The sequence below is a fragment of the Sceloporus occidentalis genome, unplaced genomic scaffold (assembly GCF_023333645.1).
Source record: "Sceloporus occidentalis isolate IW3139 unplaced genomic scaffold, rSceOcc1.0.p SCAF_8, whole genome shotgun sequence".
NCBI lineage: Eukaryota > Metazoa > Chordata > Lepidosauria > Squamata > Phrynosomatidae > Sceloporus > Sceloporus occidentalis.
The window spans coordinates 20,592,688-20,611,375 of NW_028316988.1; the positions used below are offsets into that span (position 1 = coordinate 20,592,688).

General features: G+C 44.1%; 1 protein-coding gene across 2 annotated transcripts; it reads right to left on the reverse strand.

Moving 5' to 3' along the window:
• Positions 1 to 2,537: 2,537 nt before the first annotated feature.
• DOLPP1 (dolichyldiphosphatase 1) lies at positions 2,538 to 17,476 on the reverse strand. Of its 2 annotated transcripts, none has more exons than XM_089535150.1 (8): positions 17,396 to 17,476; positions 9,202 to 9,302; positions 7,696 to 7,780; positions 7,002 to 7,101; positions 5,671 to 5,769; positions 4,577 to 4,705; positions 3,861 to 3,950; positions 2,538 to 3,172 (listed from the first exon to the last, which is right to left on the reverse strand). In XM_089535150.1, exons 1-8 carry the CDS (start codon positions 17,469 to 17,471, stop codon positions 3,136 to 3,138), a joined length of 717 nt encoding a protein of 238 aa, XP_089391276.1. In that variant the 5' UTR covers positions 17,472 to 17,476; the 3' UTR covers positions 2,538 to 3,135. The 2 variants fall into 2 exon arrangements, with proteins under 2 accessions (XP_089391276.1, XP_089391277.1); XM_089535151.1 differs by lacking the exon at positions 17,396 to 17,476 and adding an exon at positions 9,786 to 9,869.
• Positions 17,477 to 18,688: the final 1,212 nt, after the last annotated feature.

Genomic DNA, 18,688 nt, shown 5'->3' on the forward strand with positions numbered 1-18,688 from the left:
CATAGCATTGAGCCATGGCAGTTAGTGGTGTCAAACTGCATATTGACGCACTGCAGAGAATAAATGCAGACTCTCTCAAACGCGGTCATTTGCACTCAGACTGGCTTTAGCTACAAAGTGCATGACCAGCATTCTACACAAACAACTTAGTAAATGAAGTATCTTAGTAAATCTAGGTAACTGTTCTGTAATCATCATCGCTGCTTAGTCACAATAAAGCCAGAAACTTTGGTACATTCTGAAGCTAGAAAGCTGTTTGTGCAATTAGTCTGGCTTCAAAGAGCCTGACACTAGTATTGTCTGGCATGTTCTTAGTGACTTACACAATCATGTCAACCTTTGTTTTGGTTAATGTGCAGCTTGGTATTCCTTTGATCAAAACTCCTTCCCCCCCATCCCCAGACCTATCCTAGACTCACTGCACCCATGACCACTCCATGCTTGGTGAGAGCGTTGGTTATGCCCCTGTAGCAAGATGTGGAATAACTGCATCATCTGCAGGGATCTCCAGAGGATGTAATAATTTTGTGTCTGGTTACAGGAACATAGCCCAGTGCTTCCCCACTGCTCTAACCAGGCAGAGTCTGGGAGGCAGTGAAAGGCCAGCTGTAGTGTGGTTCCACATACTACGCTATACTGGATATAGGATAGTGGCTACAGCATGGAAAACTATAAAACCAAGCTGAGAATAGTGTGCCTTCTCAAAGCATATGTGTACTCTCCCAGAAACAACAGCATCACAGCATGGTAGCCACACCACAAGAGCTGACCTACAGCAGGCCCTAAAGCAGGAGTGGGGAACTTATGGCGCTCCAGGTTCTGATGAACTACTGTTCCCATCGTGCTTCAGGACCAGTCAAGCTGAAGGAAGTTTTAGCCAGGTTCACGAGGGCTTGGTTGTATCTCCTCCCCTTATAGTGACACTATATGTAGTGTTGCCATAAGGAGGAGAGATGCAACCAAGACCTCATGCGCCTGGCTAAAATTTCCCTCAGCTTGGCTGGTGGTAAGACATGATGGGAATAGTAGTTTCTCAGAATCTGGAAGGGCGTACGTTCAGCAGTATTGTACAGCAGTATTGTTCAGTAACTGACCTTCCTGGTTGCTCTGATGTAATTTCTTAGAGACTTGCTGTGTGTAGGGGACATGCTCTTTCCCTTTTAGGCCCTAGGTTCCCCATCCGTCCTAAAGCAAGGCAATTACCCATCCCATCATACGGGTTATAAAACAAGACACTCCATAATCCAGCAAAGGCCGTAGCCTTGTATTGGGCAAAGCATTCAGCTAAAGAGCTGGGTGGAAACCGGTATATTGGACACATTTTGGCAATGCAATCCTAGAGCAGTCTACACAGAAGCAAGCCGTGCTTCTTAGAAGTAAGACTCAAGACGTAGGGAAAGACAACTGCTTTACAGGATGATAGACTCAGTCAAGGAAGCCATGGCTGCCCTGAGTTTGCTAGACCTGACCAGGGCTGCTGATGGCTGGGTAACCTGGAGGTCTCTCAACAACCAAGTTTCACGTAAGTTGAAGGTGAAGGTAATGAACAAGAAGGTCTCATAGATGTAAGTGCGCAGGGCTGAAGCCTAAATCCTGCTGAAAGCAAAAGAATGGAGCAGTTGATGCTTGCTGAAGGTGCTTCTGATTTTAATGGGAAGTATTTATGGCCATTTTTTGCAAAGTTCTGAACCAAAATGTTAAGCCAAGTGCCTATTTCGATGTAGGTGGGCCTCCAACTTAGGGGTGACCTGCAACTGTTTCCCAAGCAGGGCTCAAGAGGCCTCAAGCCTCAAAAAGAGACGCCTATCCATCTTCCTGCATTTGTGAAACCCATACACAATTGGAAACCACTGCAACAAAATCAAGTATAGACTAGACCTGACCATAAAAACGCTTTTATTGAGTATGTAAAAGTTTGGGGATAGCTTAAGGATCGTTGTAAACCATTAAGAACATAGCGGTGCCTTAACAGTGCTTCCTTTTAGCTTTTGTTTTTCCATGTTAAACAACCAGTAACAAAGTTTTCAGTGGTGTGAGTGGGTATTTTAGGTAGAGGAGTAGGGGAAGAGAAGGAAAAGGCATGTGGTGAAGAGGGGATGAAATTATTGGCACGAAAGGGAAAAGAACTGGTCCCTAGCAAACAGTCTGAACAAGTTTATCTGAATGAAAGGTGGGCCAAAAAACCCCCACAAAAATAAAATTAGCATAGTGGAATTTCCACCACTGTGTCAACATACCCACACACATGCGTGCGCACCTTCCACTAACCCGTGTGCAGAAAGGTCACTAGTGTTAAAAATAAAGCAATCCCTCTAGTTGTAATGTTCTTACAGTTGATATAAAGTGCACCTGAGGTTGACCCAGATGCTTTGAACAGTCATGGAAAATTAAAAGTCAAAGGAAAAAAAGGCCGCCAATCCAGGCCCCTTGGCTGCCACCCCCCCCTCCCCATTAGCTTCAGTAACCCTCCCTCAATCCTCCCCCATGCCCCCCAGGGGAGATAAAATAGCTTCCCCTTCCCCAAAACCCATATCCAAACAGGCACCCTCCGTTTCCTCCCCACCCCCTACCCCTTTTTGCAAACAACAGTCCGTTTAAAAAATAATAGTAATAAATAGTGGGTATATCGCATGCCGCAAAAAAGGGGAGATTCGATAGGGGAAAAAAATGTCAGAGCTATATATGGTTTATCCCGCTGACAAGATACTAGGTATATTCTCCAAGCACCCCATTCCCCTGCCCCACTTTTTCAAAAAGAAATCCATGGGCATGGCCTACCGGCGTCAGTCTTGCACAAGCTCCGGGCGAAATGGGCCGAGTTGTGCAGGAGGAATCCCCGTAGGTCTTGCCCCAGGGAGAGTAAGGGCATGCCTAACACTGTGCATCTGCAATATATAAATGGGGAGAAGGGAGGGGGCCTGTGCCCGTTCGGTCCTCAACATGCAGCAGGGTTGATCCAGCTAGGTTGGAAAAGGCCTCTGGTCTTCAGGTGGTGGTCCCTGCCTGGTCCTTTGGTCCGTCTTTCTTTAAAAAGGCTCCACACCTTGCTCCCAGCTCTGTACAGGTCTCTCTGCTCTGGCCCTTCATCATCGCTAGGCAGAATCAGGTGGTCCGCTTCTGGAGAGCCTTCCAAGTTCACTGCAGCTTGGTCCCCAGCTTACGCTGTCGGTTCCTGCAGCAGGCAGGTGGGAATCAACATTTGATTGGTGTGTTTTGCAGGGAATTCCAGCCCTCCCTTCCTCCCCAGATTCAGCCCTCAAAATGGTTCACATGGAGGGCAGTCTTCAGGTTAAAGACATCTTAAGTCAACTGACTGCACTGAGTCTTACTCAAATGCAATGTAATCTCTGAAAGAGTTCGGTGGGGCTCACTAGAAAATTAGATTTGGCCATGAGGGGATGACCTGAGACCCTTCCCTTGTTGGATTCCTTGCCACTGGCTGCAGTCCAACTTTGGCTGGCATTCTATTGGGAATTCACAATATCATAAACCAGTTTACCGTTGCAAGCATTTACTGTTACCATTTCGAATAAGGGAGACTCAACCTGTACTCATTTTTCAAAACTGTAGCCAAGATGTTCAAGGCCTTTCCATAATTTGTGCACTGGGACACCCTCAGGGAGAAAGGACCACTTGCCCAAGGGATCACATTCACTGGAACAACCTTCTGGCAAGTATAATATGTAGGCCTTGCTGTGACAGATGGCTGCCAAAAAGTGGTTCCTTCAGTAGTTCAAATGGCTTAAATTTTCAGGTCCAAACTAGAGCTCATGTACCACTGAATTCTCATCCAGGCTACGGACTTTTAACAGACTGTGTACCTAGTGGCTTTCTGCACAATCGCTAAGCCTTATTCTTACCTGGCTTCTGCCCTGGTGACGGTGTATTCAAACCATAGGATATTTGGGATGAGGCTGGTGTCTCGAATTAAGAAGAATTCAGATATTGGCCTGGAAAGGGTAGAGGGTAAGAAAGTAGAGTGGAAGAGGGAAGAGAGACAGAGGAAACGGAGAGTGAGAATTCACTTCAGCTCTTATTTTTGTTAGTTTTTATAATCTCAATGCATCAACAGGACATAGTACTCTGAACTTAGCTAGAAGGCAGAACCTGAAATGTTTGGAAAGTCGTTCAGAGGTGAGCCTGGAAATGTTAATTTTGTGACTAGCTAAACTCTGTAATTACATAGGGAGAGGAGGCTGGCCTCTTAATTACTTATTAAAATTACAGTTGGAAATGTTACATATTAGCTCTCAGTATCCCTCAGCCAGAATGCTTAAAATATATATTAAACGATTATATTCATGCCCTACCATAAACTCTCACTCCTGGTGGTCGCAATGGGACTGTGGAAGTTATCACATATGGTGGAAGCTGAGACTTAGGACCTTTCAAATACATAGTTGCTTCCCAGCTTCAGCTTCAAGTGACATCTCCCGAGAAAAAGATTTTCCATATACTAAGTGAAAAGACATCTAATCTTTCTCTTCCAAAATATTCCAAAACTGTGGTGTCACTTTCCTGAAGGCAGACTGATTGGGGGGGGGGGGGGACACCAGAAAGGGCAAGAAAGACTTACCAGGCAGCTATTCTTGGGAACAATGGTGTTAAGATTTCCTGCGTGAAGATAAACCAAGCTACGGCCATGATGGTCCCTGCAAGGCCTCCGTAAACAACTTGACTCCAGGTGTGGTAGCGTAGATAGACCCTGGATGCCGGAGAAGAGGAAGGATTATTAAGAAGCAAGGATGCTAGATAAGTGGTTGTGCCACCAGCCTTACCAATTTTCAAAGGAAAGATTCCCTAGGATGGTGCCAAGGCAGTTAAGCTGGTATCAAACTCTTATTACTTCTGCAGTGCAAATAGCCTTTCAGGCTGCAATTCTGTATGGCTCAGCCTAGCATAGTAGTTCCACTTACAGACCCACTGTATATTAGGCTGAGCCATACACCACCACCCTGGACCTACCATACACTCTCTGAAGCCCATCCCCACCCCATCGAGCTATGTACCCATGTCCATGACCAGACGCAGAATGATTACACAAGGACTGACATCTGTCGATGTCCTCCAGAAGTCTCAGCACTGATTTTGCGTCTGGCTACAGGAACACTCTGTTGTCTTGTGCAGTGGCCCCCTGATGGGGTGGGACATCTTGTGCAGTGCCCCACTGCATGCTGTCACAATTCTCTAACATGGTTCTTTATCATCTCAGAGATGTAGCTCTGTTATGGTAAAGTTATGTTTTGCAGCTCACAATGGAAGGTCTCAACTATTATTTCAGTATCACAACCTTATAAGGCAGGCCAGTAATTGAAGATTGCTGGTCTGTGACTAAGTCCAGCTAGTATGTTTACATCTGAAACAATACTGAAATTTGGGACTTCCCTGATTTGTAGCTCAGCCTCTTATAGCATAAGCCTCAATGGGCTTTTCTTACAAAAGGACCGTTTAAGAATTATCTCTGGCATATCTACAAAAGCATTTCCCTGAAGAAGAAGAAGAAGAAGAAGAAGAAGAAGAAGAAGAAGAAGAAGAAGAAGAAGAAGAAGAAGAAGAAAGATGTTGCATTGCAGCCAGAACCAATTCAGTTTTAACAGGCTGCTCTCAGGAACAATGCACCAATAGCGCAACAGGGACCCAAAACTATTCACTATAACAAAAGTGACATACCTACTGTATGAAACCAGAAAGGCCACTGTTAAGAGGCAGAGGGACAGCACATGTCTCCACAGTAAGTCCAGAAACCTGGCATTGTTTGTTTGGTGCATTCTGGAGGGGACAAAGAGACTGAACTTGAATGACTTTTCACTATACAGGCAAGCAGTTATGATCACAATCTAGTAAACTCATGCCTGGCAGGCCTAAAATGCTACACCTACATTAAAAAGATGCACAAACACCCAAATCTTTAATTCTGAAAATGAAAAACACGGAACAAAGAAAAACTGCCTAGTTTTTTGTCCTCTTCGCCTATAGCGTATTTAGGTCTGCACCTAAAATTATAAAACAGGGTCTTAAAGGGAAAATATGTTATTATCAAATGTGTAAGCATGAATGCAGCAACCATGGCTGCATCTGCCCTGCAGAAATAATCCAGGCTAAGATCACTTTAATTGCCATAGCTCAATACTATGGCATTTTCTGTGAATTGTAGTTTTGTGAGACAGTTAGGCTTTTCTATCAGAGAGCTCTGCTGCCACAACAAATGACAGTTCTCAGAATTCCATACTATTGAGCCATGGTAGTTAAAGTGGTATCAATCTGGATTATTTCTGCAGTGCAGATGCAGCCCACATTGATTGGACACATAAGCTTTTCAAGGACACTTTCCTTATACATCTTCAAGCTCTGTTCACCTCTTGTAAGGACTAGAAATGTCTCGATTTATAATATACATAAGTGCACACACAGATTTCTGAAGCTGGGCATACTGGCAACCACATGGACTGTACAAATAAACTGATCAAAGACACATTCCCCATACATTCTCAAGGCCTGTTCACTTCTGTAAGGGCTGGAAGCTTGCTAAATTTATGATAGACATACGTAAGTGTACACACAGATTTCTGAACTTGGTTGGGTCTAATGCCAGTCATCAGATGCCATTTTGGTGCGCATAAAGGCTGACATTAGATGTCACTGTAAACTTATTTCTACAAAAACATTGGGGGGGGGGACTCCATTGCAAAAGCAATTGCAAACACAGCACCATTTGTGATCCTTAAACAAATTCAGATAGTCTACTACCTCACCCTGGCATCAGAAAAATCCAAACCCCAGATCACACTTGCTACAAATATACACATTAGAAAAGAAAACGAGCATTTAGCTGCCCTGCTCCATAAAAGGTCATCTCCACTCCACTGGAACTATCTTTGGGAACCCAACTGAAAAACAGATGAAGAAGGCAGACAGGAAAGGAACTGTCCTTGCCAAATCACATCATATCTAATAGTGAGTCTGTAACACCTCTAATGAATATTGAGGGGAAAGTGATTCACCTTAAATATAGGAAGAGGAAAGAGTAGATGGCAAAAAACCACATGAACTGGGAGTGGCTGGAAGGCATCGCGTACTTCGAATGGACCGATGGATGGATTTCTGAAGAGACGGCAAAGGAGACAGAAAACAAACAAAGGGCTCATGAAAGCATGAATGGCCAGTAGAACTCTAAGACCCAGCATGGCTGTCTTTCCTCTGTTTTTCTTTCTCCACCCAGAAGGCCTTCTAATCTGTGGGACTACAATCCTCGTTATCTACATAGCCAATGCTAGCTGGTGTTATGAAAAGTATTTGTAATGGATATCAGTGTGGGAAAAGGCTGGTTATAGGGATTCGGGTGAACAGTATCTATTGCCCACAACTGGGTTCGGGTTAAATCACAGGTGGCCTGCAGATATGGTTTAAACAGCAACTCACAGCAGTTCTGGTTTGCACAGCCAATGGTGAGAAATGCTGGGAGTTGTAGTGCAACATCATTTCAATTCTCCTACCTGGGCTAAAGGATAGGGAGGATGCTGAATCCCCACTACCTTCACAGGCATGTTTGTTGGGTATGTGGCTGCTCCCAGGCACTGGAACTCTTTCCCTAAGGTTTTGGAGTATTTCAGATTTTCGGAGTTCCGGATAAGGGAGGTTCAACCTGTACTGACTCGGTAAGCATACCCATGCCTTTCCCCACCAGCAATAGCCTACCTGCACAAGGCCGTGGCTCTTGGATAATATTCTTTATGAGCCAATTCACACCTTCGTTGAATAGCAGCCCCAGCAAGAAAGAGATCTACAAAAGGAAAGTAGCAATACAAGATTCTGAGTCAGAGTAAGCAACTTGTAATGAGCTATTTATTTAAAGCTTTGGAACAGAATCCTATTAGTGTACTATGCAAGTAGTTGCACTTTTTCCAGGACCATGGAGGCCTGATGAGGCAAGTGGACAAAATCTGCTGGCTCTGCACAAATTACTTCTCTAGTGCTTTGCCTCCTTCATAAATATTATGCCCATGGCCTTTTCTGTCCTGCTGCCATCAGTTGTATTACACTGGCTGAGTGCACCAATAGGATTCCACCATCATCATCTGCCTTTTAAATACAACTTCACAAGCTTGCCCACAAAGAAGAAACATCACCAAATCCTGAATTAATATAAAGATTATTTATTTCAAAAGACCAAGCACATTCAGTAAGAAAAATAGTTGGTGACAGTTAACAAGAAATGACTGGAGGGCTACATTCCAGGGGCTAGTAAGGCCAGAGGGATGGAACTAAAAATGGCAGCATATTTCAACTCAAAGCTCCTTCTGCCAGTACCTAAGCCTTAAGAGACACTTATGACACTGAAGAAGGGGGAACAGCCTTCTGGGAAAACACAGCAGGCCAGATTCAGCCCCAGAGCCTGAGGGTCCCCACACTTCTGGAATAAAATGTAAGTAAACGAAAACATAAATCAATCTGCAACGTAACTACTGCTACCTCTTTTGCTCTGCTACTAACTCCATTGATCTTGCTAGGCCTATTCACCACTGGCTGCTAAACAAATCAGGAATGAGTCACATTCAACCTGATGGCTTTCTGCATGCATTTGTGCTCTTCACTGTACTGTCAGGTACCTATGTCTCTCCTTCTCTTGTCTTGCTTGATCTTTTGGGTTCACTCTGTAAGAAACACAGGACTGTTGTTTTTTGTTCATCTCTCAGTACTCCATGCGTATATACAATATACTCTATGCTCTAAGTTTTTTAAATGCTTTAAGACTCTCTTGTTTCTTCTACTGAAATAGAAAAACACAGGTATTATTCTGACATTGGTTTGCTGTAAGCTGGCTTGTTATGACATATAAAACTATGGTTTGGTAGTGACTCATGAACTCAGGTTTATTTAAACCATGGATTATTGTACCATCTATATAAACAGCAATGGTTTGTTTCCAGTTTGTTTCCCCAACTGCCCACCAAAAACAGGAGCTCACAAAATGGGTGCAAGATAAACCAAGCAGAAATGGGAGAGGCAAACCATAGTTTGCTTGACCACCTGCCATGCAATGGCTGGCTAGAGCAACAAACTATGGTCTATCATGCTGTCTCAACGTACAGTTGCGCATCTGACAATGTTTGGTAGATAAGAGGGACAGGAGAAGGGAAAGTTGTGGAACTCCAAAATGCAAAAGGTCACCAGCTTTGGTTGGAATATAGAAGCCAGACTCACCGTGTGAAGTTCTCTCTTGAAAACAATGAGTGTGATGAAGCCAACTATGATGAAAATAGGACCCAGGCTTACGTAGGCAAGGAGATAACCTGTAAAGTCACCTGAGGTGGGAGAGAAAAGAGTCAAACAGTGACCAAATGCCGTCTTGCCTACTTTCCTTCTATGTCTTCACGCAGCTTGATGAAGACCTTGCCACAAAGCTTGCCAAGGCCACAAATTTAACATCCCTCAAAGAATGACAATGGCAAACCCTCTTTGAAAAAACTTTGCCAAAATAAACCCTGTGATAGGTTCGTCGTAAGTTGAAAATGACATGAAGGCACACAACAGCAACAGCAAAACTACACTGCTACAGAGCTCTGTGACAGACCAGGCTGAATACCTCACCAAACTACAAAACCCAGGATTCTGTAGTCATGGCAGTTATAAGTGGTATCAAACTTTTCTAATTGACAAGGTGGATACACTCTTATTGAATGGAGAGGAGTGTGTGTGTGTGTGTGTGTGTGTGTGTGTGTGTGTGTGTGTGTATTTGAGTGTAAGAGAAAGAGAGAGCTAGAGATGGAGTAAAGCACAGCACCCACCTGACACCAGAGGAAAATGTGGGGCTTGCCACAAAAGCATTGACTAAAAATGGAAATGTAGCCTGGGATAAATGGAAGCCAGACCACATCCTTCTTCCAAACACCCAGTTTTCACCACCATTTCCTGAAAAATGTCTGCTTGTGGCAGAAATTCTGGTCACATCATCATCACTTGGTGCAGGGCTTCTGTTGCTTTTTAAGAAACACATACAAGAGAAAAATATTTCCAGGATACTTGACAGGAAGGCTTTTATTCTCAGAGGAATGGCAGCTCGCAAGCTTTGAAAAAAGACTCCAGCAGTAAAACCAGGGATGGGGATCCTATGTATACAAGCAACACATCCTTCACTTCTTTGCACAGACAGAGACCCAAAAGAGAAGGGCTGGACTCTTTTTTCATTTTGCTTTATGCGCTAGGTTTAGTTTAAGTCTGGAACAAGTGGCGGTGAGGTTTACAGAAACACATAAATGTGCTTTCAGCACTAAAAAGAGACACCCTTGTAGTGGGAGCAGGTGGATTTTAACTCGCTTGCGCAACAATATCAACAGGAGAGATTCTCTGGCAACTACATAAAAAGCAAGTGGGAGAACAGTACAGATGGTCCCACAGCAGGTGGGAATCAGTTCAACCAGTACAGCAGAAATGGGCATGGCTGTATGCTTTTTATTTTGCATGCCATCCCTGAGCAATTGGGCCAATTTATCACAATGCCTCCCTTCTGTTCTTTCCCAGTGACTGGTACCCAGAAGCAAAACTATCTTCAGGTATCAAGGTTGGATACAGACTTCAGGATAATGGATAAGATGTGAAAAGCGGGGAACCCCACATTCTTAAGATGTCCTTTCAGCCTGAGAGCTGGATTTGACTTCTTGGAGGCCACATTCCAGAGGTGGGAACAGCGAGACTAAAATCACCCGCCTGTTTTAGCTGAAAACTAAGCCTTAGGAAAAACATTTTGACCTTTAAGAATAGGGGGAACCCTATACAAAAGATGTGAAGCCACCAAATGACGGCGTCAAGGGGAAAGGGAGTGTGTTTTACTTTCCTTTAAAACTGTCCCAAATAGAACTTTGAATTCTAATCTATATTTTTAAAAAAAACAGTTTGTGATTGTATGAGAAAGAGAGAGAAAGAGAGAAATTCAAATTGTGTGCGCACAGTATCACATATGTACAAGGGGTCCTCCACATTCACTTGGGTTTGGGGCACAGGACCTCCATGGAAGTGGAAAAAAACACATATAAAAAACATTGGGGTTTTTTCTACCCAAGAGAACACTTCTCTAGGTCTTCCACCGCAACTCTATGGCCAACATCAGCCAAAAGGTGACCACAGAATCACGCTGGAGAACCTAGAAATACCTTGAGATGTGTTTTATCTACTAATATCCAAGTCCCCCAGCACAGCTCTATGGTCAACTTCTAGCAGAGTTGCGCTGGACAACTTCTAAAGAGAACATATCAAAAGTCAAAGCCGCAAATGTGGAGGATTGACTGTAGTTGCTTATTACATGCTAAAGAGATGGGAAATCTGATCACAAATCACCTGTATCTTGTCTTCTTTGGTCTTAGGTGGCAGTCACCACCACACTTGGCAGCACCAAAGAGTAAAGCTTGTTTTCCTATTTATCCTCAGTCTCTGGCATTCCAAGGTCCATGAAGCTAGGAGCTCTTAACAGAGGTCTCTCATGGTTCGATATCTGTGATCAGATCCCACAGCTTCAATATGAAACATGAGAACCTATGACACCACTCAGATGACAACCCAAAACCCAAAAAGTTTAACAGAACAAAGGCAGATCTGTTATGGAGATGGGCTTTATATCTATTCCTCCTCAGTGGCAAATTCTTTTCCTATGCTTTATAAGTAGATTCTCCACAATTCAGGTATGTTTCATTTTCAGAACTTTTAGTACTATTTAACTCATCCAGATTCTTCCCCGTTCCCCAACCCCAAGAAGCTGAGATGTTTGTCTTTGTCTTTCCTCTATGTCTTAGCTATTTCTATTTCATCTACTGCTTTTTTCCTGTTCTGCCTACTTTTTCTGATTCAAAGCACTCTTGGAAAATTGGCTGGGGCAAGTATTGGATTTCTCTGTTCTTTGATAAGACTTTAAATAAACTCCCCAAAGGCTCAGAAGAGAAGAGATGCAAGGTCAGCTCTTCAGCTATTTTCCAACCTGTCTCTGTTTCCCACAGCTAACTTGCATTTGGAACTGTACTGTATTTATACCAGCAATCTAGAGTGAATAACTTCCCCTGTATGATACACATCTGGGTTGGAAAACTTGAATTCTCCAAGCAATGACTGAGTACCTACACTTTCCGCTGAACATACCTGTAAGGAGAAGGCAAATAGAAAGTCAGCTTGGGCTGCCTATCTGGCACTTCCAGGCACTCCTTCTTCCCTCCAAGACTCCACCAAAATGAGGCCCAAATCTGGGCCTTTTTTGAGTTACATTGGAATTGTAGTATCTTAGTTGAAAGGACCCACAAGGCCATCTAGTCTAACCCACTGCCATGTAGGAATACACAATGAGAGCACTGCTGAAAAACTCCCATCCAACCTTAAAGATCTCCAAAGATAGAGAGTCCATCAACTTCTGATGAAGTCACTGTCAAACGGTACAAAAAATTATTCCTAATGTTTAGGTGGAATCTCTTTTCTTGTCATTTGAATCCACTGGTTCAGGATCTAGTCTCCGGAGCTGCAGAAAACAGGCTTGCTCCACTTTCTATGTGACATCTCTTCAGATATTTAAAGGTGGTCATCATGTCCCCTCTCAGAGTGCACTGCAGAAATAATCCAACTTGACACCACTTTAACAGCCATGGCTCAATGCTATGGAATTCTGGGAATTGCCACAACCAACTACCATAGCACTGAGCCATGGCAGTTAAAGTGGTGTCAAACCGGATTATTTCTGCAGTGTTGAGGCAGCCTGAGTCTTCTGTTCTGCAAGCTAAACATACTCAGTTCCTTAAGCCGTTCCTCATGTCACTTCCACTCAAGTATTATTACATGATTTCACATTTCCCCATCCCATGGAGAAGCGGCGATAGGCAACAAAATCCAAGGATTTTTAGGTGACTAATTCATAGAGGTGTTACAAAGACATTGTTGCCAATTGCCTGACTGATTAAAGGCATGTCTGATAAACTGACTGAGCAAAGACTGGCTTATGAAGAAACAACAATTCTGAAGGAAAAAGCACCCAACACTTCGTCTCTCAGTTAACAGCCGAGCTTGCTTAAAACGCTAAACCAGGAATGTGGGGAAATTTTGGCTTACTGGCAACAAATGGTGCACTGGGCAATGCTGCTTAAGTGACCCCTGCTTGTTCCTCCAACACATTGCCACAGCAAATGCATGGCAGGGCAACTGAGACATGTCTAGGAGCCAATGTTTGATCCCTGGAGCTCTCTGGGGGAGGTACAGATGGCCAATGCTTTTTGAAAATGGAAGTGCTCAGAAATAAACAGCCTTTTAAAATGTTTAAACAGTGCAGCAGAGGCCTGCGACCTATTTAATAGGAACTAGAGAAGATGCTTAAGTGTCAAGATATATCATTGAATACCAAGATCAAGATTGCCCATGCCATAATATTCCCAAATTCTATGTAGGGGTGTGAAAGCTGGACCGTGAAGAAAACTGACAGAAAGAAAATCAACTGCTTTGAAATGTGCTGGAGGAGTTCTCTGGATATCATGGGCTGAGAGTAAATCAGGTCTGAACTCTCACTGGCAGCAAAGATGACTAACCTTTTAGGCTTTTGTATTTTGGACATATCATGAAATGATGGGGCTTACTGGAAAAGATGATAAAATTTGGCAAAGTGGAAGGAGACAGGGGGGAAAAGATCACACTACAGACTCCATCAAGAGAGCCGCAGCCACCCTGCATTTGAAAGACCTGAGCATGGCAATTACTAACAGGAACACTTGTAGTTGTCCCATTCAGACAAAGCCACCTTGAAGGCAGTTAACAAGATACATAATTCATCATTTTGGGAAAGGCAGAAGAAAGGTGGCCTGCGGATTCCAGAAGGTCACGGGCCTCAACAACGGTCTTGAGTTGCTCCAGGACTAGACTTTGCCCACCTCTGAGTAAAAGCAACCAGAAACATCCCCCCAAAACAGCAGAAAACCACAGCGCTACACCCCCAACTCAGGACCCCTCTTTGCCAGGTCTACAATGACAACTTTCTAGGCATAGTTTTTTCCTAGCTGCAACTAGAAATGCTGAGGATTTAACTTCTCCAAGCAATCCATGCGCTGTAGCACTGAGCTATGCTGTCCAAAGCACATAAGGTGTGGCGTCTATTGTCATCCCTTTCTGCATGTAGTCTTCTTCTTTTTAATGATTCAAGGCTTCGATTCATTAATGTGTGGAAAGAAGAAACAAAGGACAACAGGGTGCATATCACTCAGAAATGCTACTTCTATGCTCCACCCAGTCTCCAAATAGTAGACACTGAGACTTGATGCTATTCTCTCTCTCTCTCTCTCTCCACACACACAAAACTGTAGAATACAACCAGCTTGCAGGCACAAAGCAACCCCAGCTTGGTGCAGGAAATACGAGACGCAGGAGCTAAATATCAGAGAGAGACAGGGAGAGATAAATAATACATGTGATAGTGTTTTGCTTTTTTTATTGCCACAATGCGTCTAACTCCCACAGTGCTTAGTGTCTAGAAAGTGGGGGAGGAAAAGATAAAAAGGCAACATGCAGTTTGCCATCCAGCTCACAAATGGTTTTTAATCATGGGAATCTATAGCATGGGACAGAGTTCTGGTTTGCAGCAAAGCAGAAAGTCTGTGGCTATGCCATGTTTTTAGCGATGTTGTTGTTAACTGCCATCAAGTCAGCTTCAGCTCATGACAGCCCTATGAATGAGAGGCCTCCAAAACACCTTGTCATTAACAGACCTGTTCAAGTCTTGCAGACATTGGTCTATGGCTTGACTTCATCAAACCACCTCTACTAATACCGTCTTCCTCTTTCCCTGCTGCCGCCTACTTCACCAAGTATTATTGCCTTTTCCAAATAATCACATCGTCTCATGTTATGTCCAAAGTACAATAGCCTCAAGTTTGGCCATTTCAGCTTCCAAGCAAAGTTCAAGCCTGATGGCTCTCAAACCCATTTACTGGTCATTTTGGCAGTCCCTGGTATCCAGAGAACTCTCCTCCAGCACCAGATTTTAAATTAGGTGATCTCTGTTTAAAAACCTTGAAAGAAACAGAGTTCTCCATGCTCCAAGGCAATCTATTCTACCACCAAACACCTCTTACAGTAAAGAAGTTCTTCAGAACGTTTAAACGGAATCTCTTTTCTTGTAATTTGAATCCACCGGCTCATGTTCTAGCCCCTGAAGCTGCGGAAAACAAGACTGCTTCATCTCCAGGTGTTGGTGGCATGGAAGTGAGTGGCGTATATAAAGTGTATAGAGGGATCTTGTAACACCTTTGAGACTAACTGAAAGAAATTGGCAGCATACATAGTGTATATATAGTGTGTATATATGGTGTATATGTACTGTGTGACTCCTGGTTGGGAGGAAGCTATTTACATGGAGCTTGTTCTCTGCTGTTCCAGAGATCAAGACATGGAGCGATGGATTCAAGCTGCAAGAAAAGAGATTACAGCTCAACACGAGGAAGACCTGTATGACGGTAAAGGCTGTTTGACAGCGGAAAACACTCCCTTGGCTATTTGTCAGGAGTGCTTTGATGGTGTATTCCTGCCGGGAAGAATGGGGTTGGACCGGATGGCCCTTGAGGTCCCTTCCAACTCTATGATTCCCCCGATCTAGGGATGCAGCCTAGGATCATATTGGCTTTTTTAAGATTCTGCATCACACTGTTTACTCATGTTCAGTTTGTGGTCTACACTGTCTATTACTCAGGAAGAAGAAATGTTTATTGATTAGCCTTTAGGCCATTTCAAAACAACACCAAAACAAGTAAAACACACTATAAAATCCTATAGCAATTAGAAAAGGATTAAAATGTAATATAACACAGAATCTGAGATGTATATAGAGTACTGTACGGCTGTCATATAAATGTAAAACAATATAAGTGCATTAGAAGTACAGTACCTAAAAATGAGACATAGTAAACCATTAAAAGGTTATTTTTAAAGGGTATAAACTGAGTTGTGCATCCCAGCATGGCGGACTAGGGTTGGAGTAGCTGGCCATCGAAGTCCCTCCCAACCCTTAAGGTCCTAGGATCGCATCCACCAAAGTAGTTGAACCCTATATAGGACAATATATGAGCAAGTACAGCAAATCCAAACCAAAGCTCCTTTGTTGGGAAACGGTATCTATTTATTGATTTTGTAAAAGCAGATACAGCTGGCCCTCCATATTTGTGGCTTCTGGTTAATATGTTCCCTCTAGGAATCTCTAGGTCCTCCAGCGCAACTCAGCCAGAGGCTGAGCATACAGTTGCGCTGGAGAACTTGGAGATCACTTGAGAAAACACTTCCCTAGGCATCTGCCCTCCAAAATGGTTCCATGATCAGTCTCTGGCAGATGCTGACCATGGAGCTGCTTTGGAGGACCTGGACATTCCTAGAGATGTATCCTCTCAGGTAAAAAGAATAGGGGAGGGGTTATTTGTGGTTTTCACATTCACAGGGGTCTTTACGCCTAACCACAGCGAATGTGGACCACTGTATATACAGTAAAATTCAAAGATAGGGCTGTATGAGTCTGTAGAATCAGTATGTAGAAAGATCTTGTAGCACCTTGGAGACTAAATGGAAGAAAAAAGTTGGCGGCATGAGCTTACCTAGACTTCAGTCTATTTCTTCATAGGCATTTGGATATTAATAACAATAATAATAATGTAGAGATCTTGTAGCACCTTTGAGACTCAATGAAAGAAGTTGGCAGCACGACCTTTCCTAGACTGAAGCCTATTTCCTCAGATGCATTTGGCTATAATAAATGACCATTAATAATAATAGCATAGAGATCTTGCAGCACCTTTGAGACTCATTGTAAGAAAGAAGTTCCTAGACCAAAGTCTACTTCCCCAATGCATCTGAGGAAGTAGACTGAAGCCTAGGAAGGTGGCTCCTGCTGCCAACTTCTTTCCTTCAGTGAGTCTCAAAGGTGCTCCAAGATCTCCCTACATACTTTGGTGCTTTATTTATTTGTCTTCTGTGCTACCTTCCTCTCAAAAAGGGACCCAAGGCAAATGCATCTGAGGAAGTAGATTTAAGTCAGCAGAAGCTCATGCTGCCAACTTCTTCCTTTCAGTGAGTCTCGAAGGTGCTGCCAGATCTCTCTACATACTGTATATACAGTAGTTATGCTGAAGCTTTTCTTTACTTGAAGCCCTCCTGAGGAGAGAGAGAGAGAGACAGAAGCCAAGCTCTTCAGAGAAGCCCCACTCTTTGCCTGCCAAGCCCAAGCCCAGTTCTTCTGCGCATGCGCGCTCAGCCACCGCTGCCCCCAGTGCGCATGCGCAGTAGTCGCCCTCAGCCCAGCGCTCCTCTCCCGAAGCTCCGCGTTCGCTCCCCTCCGACCCAAACCGCCTCCTCCTTTCCCCGGACCTTCCCTCGCAGCCCCAGCCGAACCAGGAACCTTTACCTGAGGGATACTCGACGTGCGTCAGGGAAACCGGACTCAACGGCACAGCGAGCGAGCACTCTCCGGCTGCGGCCATCTTACCCGGATACCGCAGCCAATAGGAGGGCACACAACGGGGCGGGGGCGGGGCTAATGGGGAAGGCGTTCGGCCAATCGCGACGCTCGGCAGGTGTAGTTTGAACCAATCACCGCGCACTGCAACACCCCAGCCCTCAAGCTCCGCCCCCTTTCTTTCGGTTGGAGTCCAAAGAGCGAATTAGAAAGGCAGCTCAGGCGCCCAATCGGCGGCTAGGGCTCAGGTAGAGGAGGAGGCCAATGGAAAGGAAGGCGGGGACGTGGCGGCGCTCGGTGATTGGACGGCTCTCCTCGCCAATCGCGGAGTCGCCTGGAGCTTTGGTTTTCTTTCCCTCTCCTCATGGCCTCGCCCCGCTTCAGCCAATCAGAGCTCAGAGCGCGTGAATAGGCTCTGAGGCAGAGAGGGGCATTGTGGGTAGAGTAGTGGCTGAGGGAATTTAGTGGGGTTTTACCTCAGGGAAGAACCCTTTCTTATTCTTCCTTATTACCTCAGGGAAGAAGCACATTGTTACTGTTCTTCAAGTTACATATGGTCTCTCCAGTCATAGTCTTAACAGTCAAACCACTACACCACACTTACTACTATCACTACTAAACAGAGCCTTCTCCAAAGTCGGCTTGTTGGCAATTAACAACAACACAAGCATTCAAGATACAGGGGCCCTCCCTGGTTTCCATACTGAGAACCCTGTACAGAAAGATACCTTCCTTCAGGGTTTTAGCTGTGAGAAATGGCTTTGCTCTCCCAAATTAGAATTTTGCACCCCCAATTAAATGTTCCATCAATGCCCACATTTCCAGCATTGCAGACATTGAGTCATTCCTTCATGCTTAGAACTCTTGTATTTGCATTCCCTTCCTATTTGGAGGCTTAAACTGTGTTTCTGAATTCAGAGACATAACATCAGTATCACACTACACTGTTATGGCACTATTATTCCACTTTAACAGCTATGGCTGCCTCCTCTGGAATTATGGGGGTTGTAGTTTAGTGAGGCCTAAGAGATCTCTGGCTGATCATTCTAAATGCCTCTCCCTAAACTGCAAATCCCAGGTGGCCATAGTGGTGAAAGTAGAATAATAGCACTATAGCAGCGTAGTGTGATATTCAGCATAATAGCCATGTTTGTCTGGAATAGCAATACGCAAAGGTACCTTTGAAACTGTTTCAAAGGTGTTACATGATTTGTTTGCATACTGTTTTCCTAAATGTGCAGC

Excerpts from the sequence above, each read along its gene's own strand:
- DOLPP1 (XM_089535150.1), bottom strand. The coding sequence starts at position 17,471 with ATGGCCGCAGCCGGAGAGTGCTCGCTCGCTGTGCCGTTGAGTCCGGTT. Across the intron at positions 7,781-9,201 it reads TCAAGAGAGAACTTCACACG|ATCTCTTTCTTGCTGGGGCT; the intron begins GTGAGTCTGGCT and ends TTCCTTTTGTAG. Across the intron at positions 7,102-7,695 it reads AGAGCCACGGCCTTGTGCAG|AAATCCATCCATCGGTCCAT; the intron begins GTAGGCTATTGC and ends CCGTCTCTTCAG.